Source organism: Lampetra planeri, chromosome 47 (genome assembly GCF_965212315.1).
Source record: "Lampetra planeri chromosome 47, kcLamPlan1.2.h2, whole genome shotgun sequence".
Lineage (NCBI taxonomy): Eukaryota > Metazoa > Chordata > Hyperoartia > Petromyzontiformes > Petromyzontidae > Lampetra > Lampetra planeri.
In genome coordinates this window covers 5,568,182-5,581,308 of record NC_136153.1, presented here as the reverse complement: position 1 = coordinate 5,581,308, position 13,127 = coordinate 5,568,182, and the positions used below count along the sequence as shown (strand labels likewise).

Genomic DNA, 13,127 nt, shown 5'->3' with positions numbered 1-13,127 from the left:
GCCGTTTAATTTCAGTGTACAACACGACCGCCGCTGCCTAGCAAGAGCATTCCCGCTGTGAAGTACACGCAGGGCTTGGTTTTACCACAGTCAGTGTGTGTGTGTGATGACAGACATCAGGGCGTTTTTGTCTTGGTGATTTTGCACGATTACCCAAAGCGCTGTCTAGAGGCGGCCGGTTGTTGCTGTGTTTGTTTTGTTGATTTATTTTTTTACGGCTTGATGGGCCGAGAAGGGACACTGGAGAGATGACAGATGCGAAATGGGGCCCAAACGGGTCGAAATGTAACAAAAAAAGTTTACTTTGTGCAGGGAGCGCGAGGGCACACACACACACATTTCTTCGTGCGCTATTCCGACGGCTTGACAACTGCGTGTGAAATGAATCCAAAAGGTCGAAATATAAAAAAAACTACGAGGATACGAAAAAAAGCAATCAAATGTAAACGCACAGAGATGCATTGATATAATGGAGAAATAAATAAACGTGCACACACAACAAACTAGTGTAGAGAAATAAAAATAAATCAAATATGAATCGATGCGGGACTGTCTTGAAACTGATGGATTTTTTTCCCATTTTGTTTTAAATCAGCAGAGTCAACACGATCTGTTAATTGCATTCCAAGTTGTACGACGCCCAGAGGGAAAATACAATTTGATAAATTTGGAACGGCAATTTCCCAAGGCTTTGTCAAGGCTTAGAAGCGTTACTTAGACTGAAGTTCACCATCCCCTACGTTTATGATGAAGGTACATACCTTCATCATAAACATAGGGAGTGTGAGCTAGAGCTGATTTTTCAATTACAGATTGAAATTACCGGAATTAATTTTTATTTACAGTCAATCCACTGCTGGATTAAGGCCTCCCAAGTCATGACAGTTCGTTTGATCACACTGCACCAAGTTGGTCATTGCGGGGTCTTGTCAAGCGTTGGGGGCTCATAAATATCATACACAGCGGCGTGGGAGCTAACGTAGACTGCATTTTCTTTCATTTTTAAAACCACAGATGCTGAGCACAGGCCGAAGGGTCCAACATGTCAGGCAGCCAGCAACACAACATAGACAAAAGCAGATCATATCATCACTCATTCTCTTTAACCTTCAACATTTGTTTAATGTTCGCTTGACATTCACTGTCTGACATGCCCTTTTCCCTGAGTTTGCGCATGCCCTCCTAAAAAGAATCATGCCAAATTCCTATTGTTACAACAATTCCTTCATTTTTTTACCATCGTTCACTTGTTCCTCCGACGGGATCATTTCCGCCGTGTCCATCGCGGAGATGATCTCCACCTCTTTCACTTGAAGCTCCTCTCTGAATTTCTGCAATGGGGCAGAGCGAGGTCGACACACACCGAGTGAGCGAGTGATGAGTTCACGAACAGCGACAGAAGCTGGGTTCGGTACAGGTCTCCAGATCCGAATGATCCAGTATTCCAGGTTGATGGTGCTCCTAGGGTTACCAAAGGTCCTGGATGTCCCACAATTGTCCACTTTTGCAAGGTAGCTGTCCGAACAAATATGCCAGTTTTTATGTGACGTTAATAGTTTATTTTTGTGAGTTACATCTAACTCCCCCACCCCCCTCCTTCTTCCAGTATTCTGAGATATTCTGCTTCCGATGATACATCGTGGATTTTTGTACCTCAGATGTACATGCTGTGCTCACTATGAGACTGACAGCTGCACATCTTTAGGCCTTCCCTGTGACTTGCAGTCAATAGCCTGAGGGCTGATCAAGGCATTGTAAAGGCTATTCCCTCTCCAGGCTCCCATCAACCATAATCTATAAAATCTCAACTGCCTGTTAAACCATGGGGTCCACAGGAAGAATGAGAAAAGGATAATGCCCACACGTGATTGATGTGTGGACCAGATAATGCCACTGCAAAGGAGTCTGTGTGTCTAGAATTCAGGACTGCGTGTTCCAGAGAAGGTGCTTCGAGAAAAGAGTTAGGAGTGGGGTTACAGATCACACGAAAGATATTCAAGCCTGACTGAATGCATTTGTTTACACAGGACTGGAAGGGTACTGGAGAAAGAAAAAACCGCACAAAATTTGAAGAAAATGAAGACAGGTCAAGAAGGTAATTAAAACACGTGTGTCACAAAACGTGTGTTTATAACGTGCTCCAGATTCAAGGGTCTATCTGTGCAGGCTGACTGGTCTGCATGGCTAATGGAGCTTGTCCCTCAATTAGGAAATTATGATAATTGGGTAAACAAACGGGGGAAAGAGGGAAACGCACCGATGCGCCTGCCTTTAAGGGTAATTTTCTTGGGCACAGTATGTTCTGGGCTTACACATAAATATATATTTTTAGCTGGTACAGGGCATGTCCCCTTTGTGTTTGAAGAATTTGATGGGGGGATGTCTGGCACAGAAGAACCATTGTCTTCTCATCAGAGAAACAGGCCAGTGAGCTGCAAACGCAGCGCCCTCAAACATTATGTTTTGCTGTTACATTTATAAATGTAAGAAATTATTTTGTAAAACATCAATGAAACAGAAACCTAGTTTTATGGATTGCCCTATCAACGGTCCCTAATCGACAAGTCGTTTTGGCAAAATATATTCTTGTATCACCAAGTGATCAGATGCGGTCATAATTTAATAAACCCATTAGACAAAGTGTTCCATTTTGCATGGTGTTCTCCATAGATTTCGTTTCCCTTCTGGTTTGTGGACTAATCTGACGCCTAGAATTCCACTGCCTGGCATTCTTAGGACAAGACGAGCCCAAAGGAAGAATTATATTTGGATTATTGCACTAAGTGGTGTCCACTTTGATTTGTGTTTGAGCTCAGTGGTTGATAAATGGCCTTGCCATTCAACATTACGAATTCTATGCATATTCGACTCATGACAGATGTCCAGTTTTACGCACTTACTCGGTACGAATCAGTCCAGAGCTCGGCTCCGTGTCCGACTCCTGGGCTATTTAAGGCACAGTAACATAATTGTTGATACAAGAAGTTCATAGGCTATTTGCTAACATTGTCTCCGTTTTCCCAAATGTCCTAATCTTGGCTAAAGAGCTCTCTACACGGAATAAGGTCGTGTTCTGTCAGTACTGCCTGAAAAAAACAACAACTTCGAGGTTCAAGGTGGCCCAGACGTCCTGCAACTCGCATTGCTCGTGAAATCTCTCAATGACGAGGAAAAAAAAATAACCCACCCAAAGAGAACAACAGTGCAAGGGTTACAAAACCGTGAGTTTCGAGAATCACGTGACAATTTTTTGTATTTAAAGCACACACGCAGCCTGTGCAACAAAAAACCCGTCAGCATTTCCTGAAGAAGTGAATTGCGCTCCTCTCGTCTTGGGTCACGGTCAAACTGCATTTGAGTAAATATTGACTGACTTACAGACAGCACTGATGTTGTGATGGACAACCGTGTACTAACTTTTTGATTATACACCCTTGCCATGGCAGTTAATTAATTTACATTACCTTTTGTGTAATCACCCTCTAATGTATCAGACATGTGCATGCCTTTACAGGGGTACCCATGAAGGTATCGTCCATTCGTAAAAGACTATACTTACAGTATAGGGCAGTTTGAAATTAGTCAATAGACCCCTTGGGAAGCATAGACGTTTTAGCATAGTACAGTACAACAGTGAATTTTGCCGCACTGCCATCTGCTGACAATGCTCTTGTCATCACGGCAAAAGGGGCACCACGGTGGTGAGATGTTAACTTCCTCGCCTGGTATACAGGAGATCGTGGATTCGATCCTGACGCTGATGCCTGTATATTTGGAGTTTGCATGTTCTCCCCGGGGTCATGTGGATTTTTCTCTGGGTCCTTCGGTTTTTCACTCTATATTTAGAATCATCGTGCGTTTAAAGTATTTGGCTGCAATACATTTGCACGCGACAAGCCACTTTGTTGAGCTAATATATGTCGCCAGGTCGCTTCCTGAAAAAGAGCTACGTAGGTCAGTGAGCCTTACCCGGTAAAATAAAACCAAGATCAGGAATAGTTTAGTTTCGTTATTTCATTATCATTATTCTTGAGTAATGGTTATTTATCGTTCAGGACACCCTGTATTACAATTTAGCCCTTCGCAAGCACCTTGTTTTCCTCCAGCTGCTTGTGGACGCTCTCCCAGTCGCCCCCAACATCTCCGTCCGCCTGTCCCCTCGGGTCTCTTTCCTTCTCATCGAGCCAGGCCAGAAACTCTTTGAGCCACTCCGGGGACCCTCCAGTCTGCTGCAGTGGCATGCCGTGCCTGGAGGTACGCCGAAGCGAGGAACACGTGGATCGGGGGCAGCAGCACGCACGAAGGAGGCACATCACATTGGCAGCGAACCCTTTCCCGTTCCGAGATGTCTGCAAGTTGCAGGGTGGCTGTGCCGTTCACAGACGAATCTCTGCAATGCGCAAGCGGTTGGCATTAATTTTATTTAGAGAGCCGTAGTGCCGTTGTTTTAAAAGACATCGTTACTCACGGCAGAGAACCGTAGCGACACGACCGCCGCGACCTACAATAGCTGGCGCCAAACTGCGCCACAGGCCCTCCCGCATGGCCTTGCGGGAGCCTCGGTGCCAATAAATTTATCTTATTTTTGTTTTTCTTCCGATTCCGTTCCGACGGGTAAGGGTCAAAACACGTAACGTGGGCTTGGGCAGGACACATCGTGAGACAGGATGGTGGGTGGTGATGGTGGGTGATGATGGAACCTGACAGAGCGGCCACCAACGAGTTGCGATCACGTGCAGGAGTGAGATGGATGGTAGCAACACCGAACCATTGCGAACGGCGACGGCGTCGGGGAGGCCTTCATGCTGCAGTGGGCCGATAACGACGATGGCATCTCCATGCTGCCACACTATTGGTTGGGAAGGTCCATAGGCTCCGTGGGCTAAAGAATAGCTGTTTTTTGTTCATGGTGGAGTGAAGACCAGAGGCGCGTTTGTTTAAACACGGAATTCGTTTAAGCGCTTATTATTTCAGGGCGCGCATCGGTAAAAACGGGGCTTTTAATGAGGGATGCCCGGCAGCGTGTTCACGAGATGACCCATTGGCTTTGAGCTGCCCAATTACAAGACTAATTTTCTCCAGCGAGGACGCAAATCGGGGGCCCGGTCGCATTATCACAAGTGGCACAGCTTGACGAGAGCGACGTGAACCGGTGAAATGCATGGGCGAGCCAAGGGTGAGAGCCCTCCTCGCTCACAAATTGACAAACAATCTTTTTCAAAAGGAGCCAATGGCTGGGGAGGTGGTGGAGTGGGGGGTAGGGGGACTTTGCGAAGCAAATGGTGGATCAAGAGGTGTTATTGGGTGTGATAAACACATATTAGCATATATATTACCCATACAATTTGAATGTGGTTATAAAAAGCTGTCAGGCATTTACCAGCAATGCTGCGCTGTCCTTGTTAATACCAGAAAACTGAGTTGCGTGAACGAAAACTGGTACTTTCCGACAGATTACAAACCATCAGTCAAACGTGGCTCGGTATTCAAGCAGCAGGTACACCCCCCCTCCCTTCCACCCCCCCTCCCTTCCACCCCCCCTCCCTTCCACCCCCCCTCCCTTCCACCCCCCCTCCCTTCCAACCCCCCTCCCTTCCACCCCCCTCCCTTCCACTCCCTTCTCAGCCCCCTCCCTTCCACCCCCCCTCACCCCCCCTCCCTTCCACCCCCCCCTCACCCCCCCTCCCTCCCACCCCCCCTCCCTTCCACCCCCCTCCCTCCCACCCCCCCCTGCCGCCCACTGACCCCGCTTTGCTCGACTTGTCACGCAGGTCACGCCACCGTTGGTTCACGCTCTCGATCCTTCGCTGCAGGGCAGTGCTGCCCTCCGAGCCATCCAGCGACTGCAGGATGCGCTGCCCGCTCTCCGTCAAGCCCCCGAAGGCGTCTTGCTGCCCCTCAATCTCCGCCTGCAGATCCTGACGGACGGCAAGGAGAACAACGAGTGCTTTAGCGAGGGGGTTCATCAATATATGACAAAGACAAAGATGACGTTCGCTCCCCCCCCCAGTATAGCCTTGACGGACTAGTGGGGCAAGTACTGTTAGCGAGCACCTATGAAGGCCGGCATGGCACACGAAGGGGTGGGTGGCCAACACCACGCCCGGTCGCCTTTGTCTCCCCCAGTGGCGATGTTTACACACCGCACCTGGTACTCATTTGAGGCTAAGTCGACCTAGGGGAGGCCCAGAACCTGTTTAGATAATCGTCAATGGTGTCGGCTTTGTAGCGCAGCACGCTAACCACTACACTATTGCTCCCCCCACACACATACACAAAGATAAAACAAAGATCCCCCGTATAGCCTTAACAGACTGTAGGGGCAAGTGCTGTTAGCGAGCACCTATGAAGGCCGGCACGGCACACGAGGGGGTGGGTGGCCAACACCACGCCCGGCCGCCTTTGTCTCCCTAGCGGCGATGGCTTCACATCGCACCAGGTACTCATTTGAGGCTGAGTCGACCTAGGGGAGGCCCAGGACGGGTTTAGATAATCGTCACTGGGTGTTGGCCGTGAGCGGGAATCGTACTCGGGTCACCAGGTTCGTAGCGCAGCGCGCTAACCGCTACACCACTGCTCCCCACACATACACACACAGACACACACACACATTACAACTGCAACCACACGGACGGTGGTGGACGAGAGAGGGCACCCACAACTCCAGGGGGTGCTTTCATCGAGAATCGGGTGCAGGCGCACGACACTGAAGGACGTTTTGTTGTTTGTTTTAAAGTCAATATTCGAGGCCATCATCAAACCACAATGTTCCCTACGAGGAGCCGCGGGAAATGTTCTCTCCAACAATGAAATGTACGCGCAGTCCTTTCACGTGTCGTGCTCTCTTCCCCTACCCCTTCACGGCTGAGGAATCGGTTACGGAGTGGAGCGAGAGAGCTCGCTCTTTGCATTTCCTTCTCTTCCAAAATTAAAAAGCAAGTGCCCTCTGCTGGATTCGGATAATAATTTGGGTTTGCTCGGCTGGTGGAGCGCCGTTGTATTCTCTCAAGATGCTCAGCGCAAGCCACGTGTTCCTTTTTAGTTTTGACATTTAACAAGAAAAAAAAATATCATTTTACTTCGTAACACTTTATTCTTTGGCTCAGTCAGCAGAGGACAGCCAAGAGTATAATTGAACTAAATGTACAAGAAAGTTTATCTGGACTGGAAAAGTATTCCCGTTTTGGTGAACCACCAGGGCTCAAATTCAATAATCGCTCAGATTTTCAATCACCCCTTCCGAAAGCGGCGAGCGAACGCGACGTGTTGTTCTTGTTGTTGTTGTTGTCAAATCATCAGACAAACCTGCCCTCCGAATGCCAATAGCTCAACACCAAGCGTGCAAATAAACAAATGGATTTTGAACAAATTTACGAACGTGTCAGCATAGCCATACACTCCCCCCAACCCCCCACAAATTTAAATAATTTCATTCCAGCGCCCGCTAATGCAATGTGTCGACATGTGTAGAATACAATCTTGTCAGGCGCAAATGAATATTGTCTTCGTTTTTAAACACAGCAGGGGGGATAACAACATTTCTGCGCGCCTAATTTAAGCGGATTTTGCTCTTATTTTGCATACGCTAATTGTCGCAATTCTCTACAAAATGTCACACTGCGTTGCAACTGCAGCATTCTGGGATACTAGTTGAGGGTGGCAGCAGTGGCGGCAGCGGTGGTTGACGTGCTGCCCTGTGAAACCGGCGACCTGAGTTTGATTCCTGGTAAGATCTTTCGAGTGATTGAGGAGCGATATTCTGAACCCGTTCTGGGCAACCCCCCACCACCCTCCCCCAGGATAGAGATGTCAGTATGATGGCTTCAAATAAGATACATTTGAACATTTCAGCCACTTATTGCTCCCTTCAGGATCGGCCCGCACATCATTCACCACCGATCTTAGTCGTGGCCAATAGTTAAAACTCCGGTCACCAGGTTCGTAGCGCAGTGAGCAAATCACGACCCCCCCTTCAGTAATTCTAGATTTGAAGCTTGACACAGCTATCGTGCTGTGACGGTTCTACCTGAAGACGGAAGCTTGTGTTGCCTCCGAAACGTCGTGATTTTTATTTTATTTTTATTTTACTTTTATTAATTTTAATTTGTTACCTACGTGACTTTACCGAAAAAACCTAAGAATATGAACCCCTTCAGTAAACCTGCGCTGACCAGCAGGGTGAAGCATGGTCAAACTTCTCTCACGCCCAAGCATCTGCACGGGGAGGGCTTTGTCCAGAATTTATTGATGGGGTGCTGGAAAGCTATTATTCTTATGTTTCGATTTAAAGCTTTCGTGACTGCAGGGATTCATCTTCTTGGTTCTTTCGGTAAAGTCACGTAGAAGAGAAATAATAAAATTATAAAAATAAAACTTTATAAAATAATTCTCACGACGTTTCGGCCACAACGCAAGCAGCCGTCCTCAGGTGAAGACCAGGTCTGTCGGGGAGACAGCGTCTGAATGAAAAAAAGCTTGCGTTGTGGCCGAAACGTCGTGAGAATTATTTTATGTTTTATTTTTATTTTTTATTATTTCTCTTCTACGTGACTTTACCGAAAGAACCAAGAAGATATTCTTATTATGTTTTAATGAATCCATAACTTAAAGTATGTCGCCGATTTTTATGGCTGCCACTGCTTTGCGCGCTTGCACGTGTGTGCGGTTTAGCAGTATCCATCCCCTCTTGTTAAAAACAGACGTTTCACAGCTTTAGCCAGCACCTTATAATGACGAATAAACTCGGGATTCGTCATTATCTAAACTAACTCAGGCCTACATTATTCTAATTCTACCAGTCAGTTTAATATCAAGTTTTATTATTTTAATCTTTCGTTGTAGCTCGATGGCGATGTTTTATTATTATTAATTAGCTGGAGTTTATTCGGTTATTAGTCTGATTAATTATCCGTGTGGTCGTTTGAGCTGACAGAGGGAGTATCTCTCTTGTCCCCATGGTTCAGGGCAAACTTTCCACGTGCCTGACCAATAGCTCATTGTACGTGGCATCACGCAGTTTGGAAAATCATCACCAGCCATGTTCAGTCCACTGCTGGATACACAGGCCTCCCCGAGTTGCCCACCACCTCTTGCTAATCCTGCAATGTAAACATCCACCGCTGGCACACGGGCTCATATCATCAAGTAAAAAAAAGTGGTTACACAATCGCTTTTTTTTTACATTCCAAACGACCTTCTGCATTGGCCAAATGTATTCCCCTACATCCCTCCCCCCCATTCTCAACACTTTAATTATTATTTACAGAAAATATAAAAAAAAAATATAAAAGCAATTCAACATTTGATATTCATGATGTCATTTTTTTTTACGTCCATGCCAATGTATAAAATAATAATTCTGGATGCAACAATGACACGAGAACCCCTCCGTATAGCCTCAACAGACTGATGGTGCAACCGCTTTTGAGCAAGCGCCAAACAATGATGATTAGTTTGCTCGTCATGCATAGCTCAAGATATGGAATCGGCTCCGAATCTCAGAGTTGCAGAAAAACACGACGGCGGTGGCTGAGCGCAATACGACAACAGAGAAAATGCGGTCTCTCTCATCACCGAGTGTGGCACGCATTCATGACATTAGCTGCGTGGACACGCATGACACATGCCGCCTCTCTGCATCGCATTAAGACGTCACTCGAGAGGGAAAGCTTGCGAGGGGGGGGGGGAGTGGTGATCGAGTTGGTAATCAGTTCGATGGCGATCGGGAGGAATCTCTCCGTTCCCTTCGTGATCGCAATGCAAGGGGTGCGTGCGAGCGAACGCGGCCGTCAAACGATGTTTGAAAATGGTACGTCGCTTCGTGCGATCGCATCGCATTCTGTGTGTGTGCACGGCGAGGCTGAGAAATCCTATCACTGTAAATTATCTTAATGGTCATGGGCTCGCGCGCTGAATGGTGTGGCATGGCACGGCGATCCAATTTTGCCGCGAAAGATAATAATTCCCAAGCTCAATTGCACATATGAAATAACTGCGCCGATGGCGAAACATTTGTAATTACTCGAGGTTTCAGTGAATGCAATTGGATACAAATGCGTGTTTGGCCGCGCGGAGTGTTGTGTGTTCGAATCAATTACGCAGTGCAGATTCTCCTCCCCCGTGGGTGCAGTGACATTACGGTTAATCAGCTTAGGAAGCAGTAGCAGATTTAGCGCAGGGAAGATTGTCCATTTCAATCATCACGTGAAAATTAAAACGCGTGCAAGATAACGTTCGTGCACAAAAATCCACTTTTCTTTTGTTTCATCAGTCAAGGTCAATGGGTCATCGCGACCAATGCCATTGACATCACCACAATGCGCGCCATCGTTGCTTTCCTTCTGTCGGATCCTGCAAATGATGCACGGTCGACACCCAACCTTCAAAATCCGCTCTTCCTGTAACTTTAATCAGAAGCTATGCAGATTGATACTTTGCTTTATTTTCTTAATCACATTTTCAGCGAAAATTAATCAGATGACAGAAAATAATGATATATCAAAATTTCCAACTCTTTGGCTGCAGAAATGAACGCTTATCTCATTTGTAAATGAATGCTCTAAGTCAATTTATTATTTGCAATAGAAATATTCCCAAGGCTGCAATGAAAAAAAAAATCGTGCAGTTGTTCTCTCTCTATCTCTCAAAATAACGATGCAATGCCATCAATTTTAATGGAATTACTTGCATTAAGGATTGATGATGTTATGTGCTGGTGCATTACGAAAACACAGAGCTATAAAACATTCGAAGTAAAATAAAAAAAAATATTAAAGTGTGGAAAAAAGTGACTCACGAATAGGCGAAGTGCATCACTTGATAAGGGGTGACATTAATGGTGGCCATGACAGATGTGTTAAAAGGATAATGTGGAACAGATAGTTGTCTAAAGCATGTTGTGAACGGTCAGGATTCAACTTCATCATCATCAAAATCACAACTATGATCACAAAAAGGGGATAACTTACCATTGCTTTCATTTCAGTCAATTTTTTTTTTATCTCATTAAGTCTCAAAACCTTCACAACGAAGACAAATTGTGCAGGAGTAGACGAGGGCAAATCGAGCCTTGGGAGATCATATTTATGGATCAAACAATGGACTTGGAATTTTTCACGAGGCATTCAAAGCTCACCAGTGCCTTTTAACCCTTTGACATTTCTTCCACCATCAATACGTTCTGGGCAGTTGTTGCACACATCAATTCGCGCGAGCGCGAACAGAGATTGATGCCGTGCAGCATTTCACGCGCACAAATCTTCGCGGTGGGTCACAGCCCTCACGCTTCGCATGCCCCTTTTGCTGGACGCCTGTTAAAGATGAGCTCCACAGCTCATCGGATTTCTCCAGGATAAATAGAGATTCTGATTCGCAGCCGCGGGGAGAACAAGGCCATGTGCAAACTCGCTTCACCAACGTGTGATTTGCGCACGTACGAGCGTGCAAGCTAAAAAAAAACGTACACCAGCGCAATGAGGTTTTTCCATATCGGCAATTACTTTTACAACGAAAAAATAATAAGCAATAGCAAAAGCGATGCCTTTTGGCTTTAGCACAATTCTTGTTATTGTAATAATTTAAACACAATGCATTCCGAGCATACGCGAGGATTACCCTTTCTCTCTCGCTCTGGCCTCGATTCTATTCTCTTCTCCCTGCTCGGGCTGGAATCTGAATGTCACGCCGTGTCACCTTGCCGTCCCTCTGATGAGCTCGCAGTTTCTTTTGAAAGCTACAGAAAGCCTCCTAATGCCTCGTTTCCACAGCCAGTGAAAAGAGTGCTGGCACTGGGCTGGGCCCATATAGCATCCTTTTAATATCATAGCTACTGAGTTTTCTCAGAATAACATGATCCATTGTAACTTGTAACAAGATGCTAGAAACAAATAAAACAAACTATAAACACTTTTTATTTTATTTTACCAGGTGAGGCCCACTGAGCTATACGATAGCTCAACGAAGCTGAAAGAGGTGGCTTATCATGTGGAAATTTATAGCAGCCAAAATACTCTAAACGCATGTTTATAAATGTGGAGGGAGAAAACCGGAGGACCCGGGAAAAAAAACCACACGGCCACGGAGAGAACAAGCAAACTCCAAATATACAGGTATCAGGGTCGTGATCGAACCCACGACCTGCTGTATACCAGGTGAGGCAGTTAACATTTCGCCACCGTGTCACCCATATGACGAAATTAATCCCCTTTTGGTCTTTGCACCTGATAGGCCTCACAGTGATGCCGTCACCTTCATCCCTCCATTTAAGACCGAAATCGGAGGACTTTATGCACAATTCTGACTATCGCATGATGAAGTTGGTTGCAATCACCAGATACACATCGTAGTGGAATTGTAAATATTGTGGGTTTACTCTCCAACACACAAGCGGTGTGCTGAAGTAGGAACTAATTGGCACGTTTTGTTTACGTGGCAAACCTTGCTAATTGGCTGCGTTGAGTGGTGGCGGGTTTAACGACACATTTACATTTGCGCGATCTCACTGACAAAAACCTGAATTATGGAAAACATCCCTTGCTTGTTGTGTCCGTGACCAGCAGGCAGTGGTGGCACTGGCTCATTCGGGGCCCCAAGCAGAAATAATTGTTGGGAGCCTCCCCTTCCAATTCATACATGCCGAGTGAGATGACAGAACAGATGTAGACATATATAGAGAAAGAGCGATAGAGTTAAGATTGAAGAACAGAGATACACGTGAGACTGAGCGAAATAAGAGAGATGAAGACAAGAGACAATGAAGTAGTTTGATGAGTAAAGGGAGGCACAGGCACGATTGGAGTGAGCCAGATTAATTAGATTTTTTTAAAAAATAATAATTTCAACTAATTACACTGGTCAACAAAAAAAATACATTTTTTTGGCCTGGACTTTTGCAGCTGTTTTAGACTAATTTCAGGGTGCTGATTCCAAATCTGATCTCAGATTTGCTCTATCACATAATTTTCATGCTATCGGCATACCCCATTTTCATTGATTTTACCCGAAATTAACTCTGTCACTTATGATTGCAAGTTGTTGCGAGTCAGTGACTGCTTTAGTGTTAAAATATGGTGCTGTATTTTTAGGATAGGGTGTTTATAACATCATTTTATGTAGATATCCACATTTAT

At 45.7% G+C, this 13,127-nt stretch overlaps 1 protein-coding gene across 7 annotated transcripts in view; it reads right to left on the bottom strand.

The window, feature by feature from the left end:
* LOC144733531 (dystrophin-like) overlaps window positions 1–13,127 on the bottom strand; it is a 393,684-nt gene that overhangs the window by 99,220 nt on the left and 281,337 nt on the right. For all 7 annotated transcript variants that reach the window (XM_078615485.1, XM_078615482.1, XM_078615479.1 and 4 more), the window contains 3 exons: window positions 5,746–5,918; window positions 4,092–4,248; window positions 1,238–1,331 (listed from right to left, as the gene is read on the bottom strand). In XM_078615485.1, the coding sequence (XP_078471611.1) occupies window positions 1,238–1,331; window positions 4,092–4,248; window positions 5,746–5,918 (424 nt within the window). The remainder of the gene's footprint in view (window positions 1–1,237; window positions 1,332–4,091; window positions 4,249–5,745; window positions 5,919–13,127) is intronic.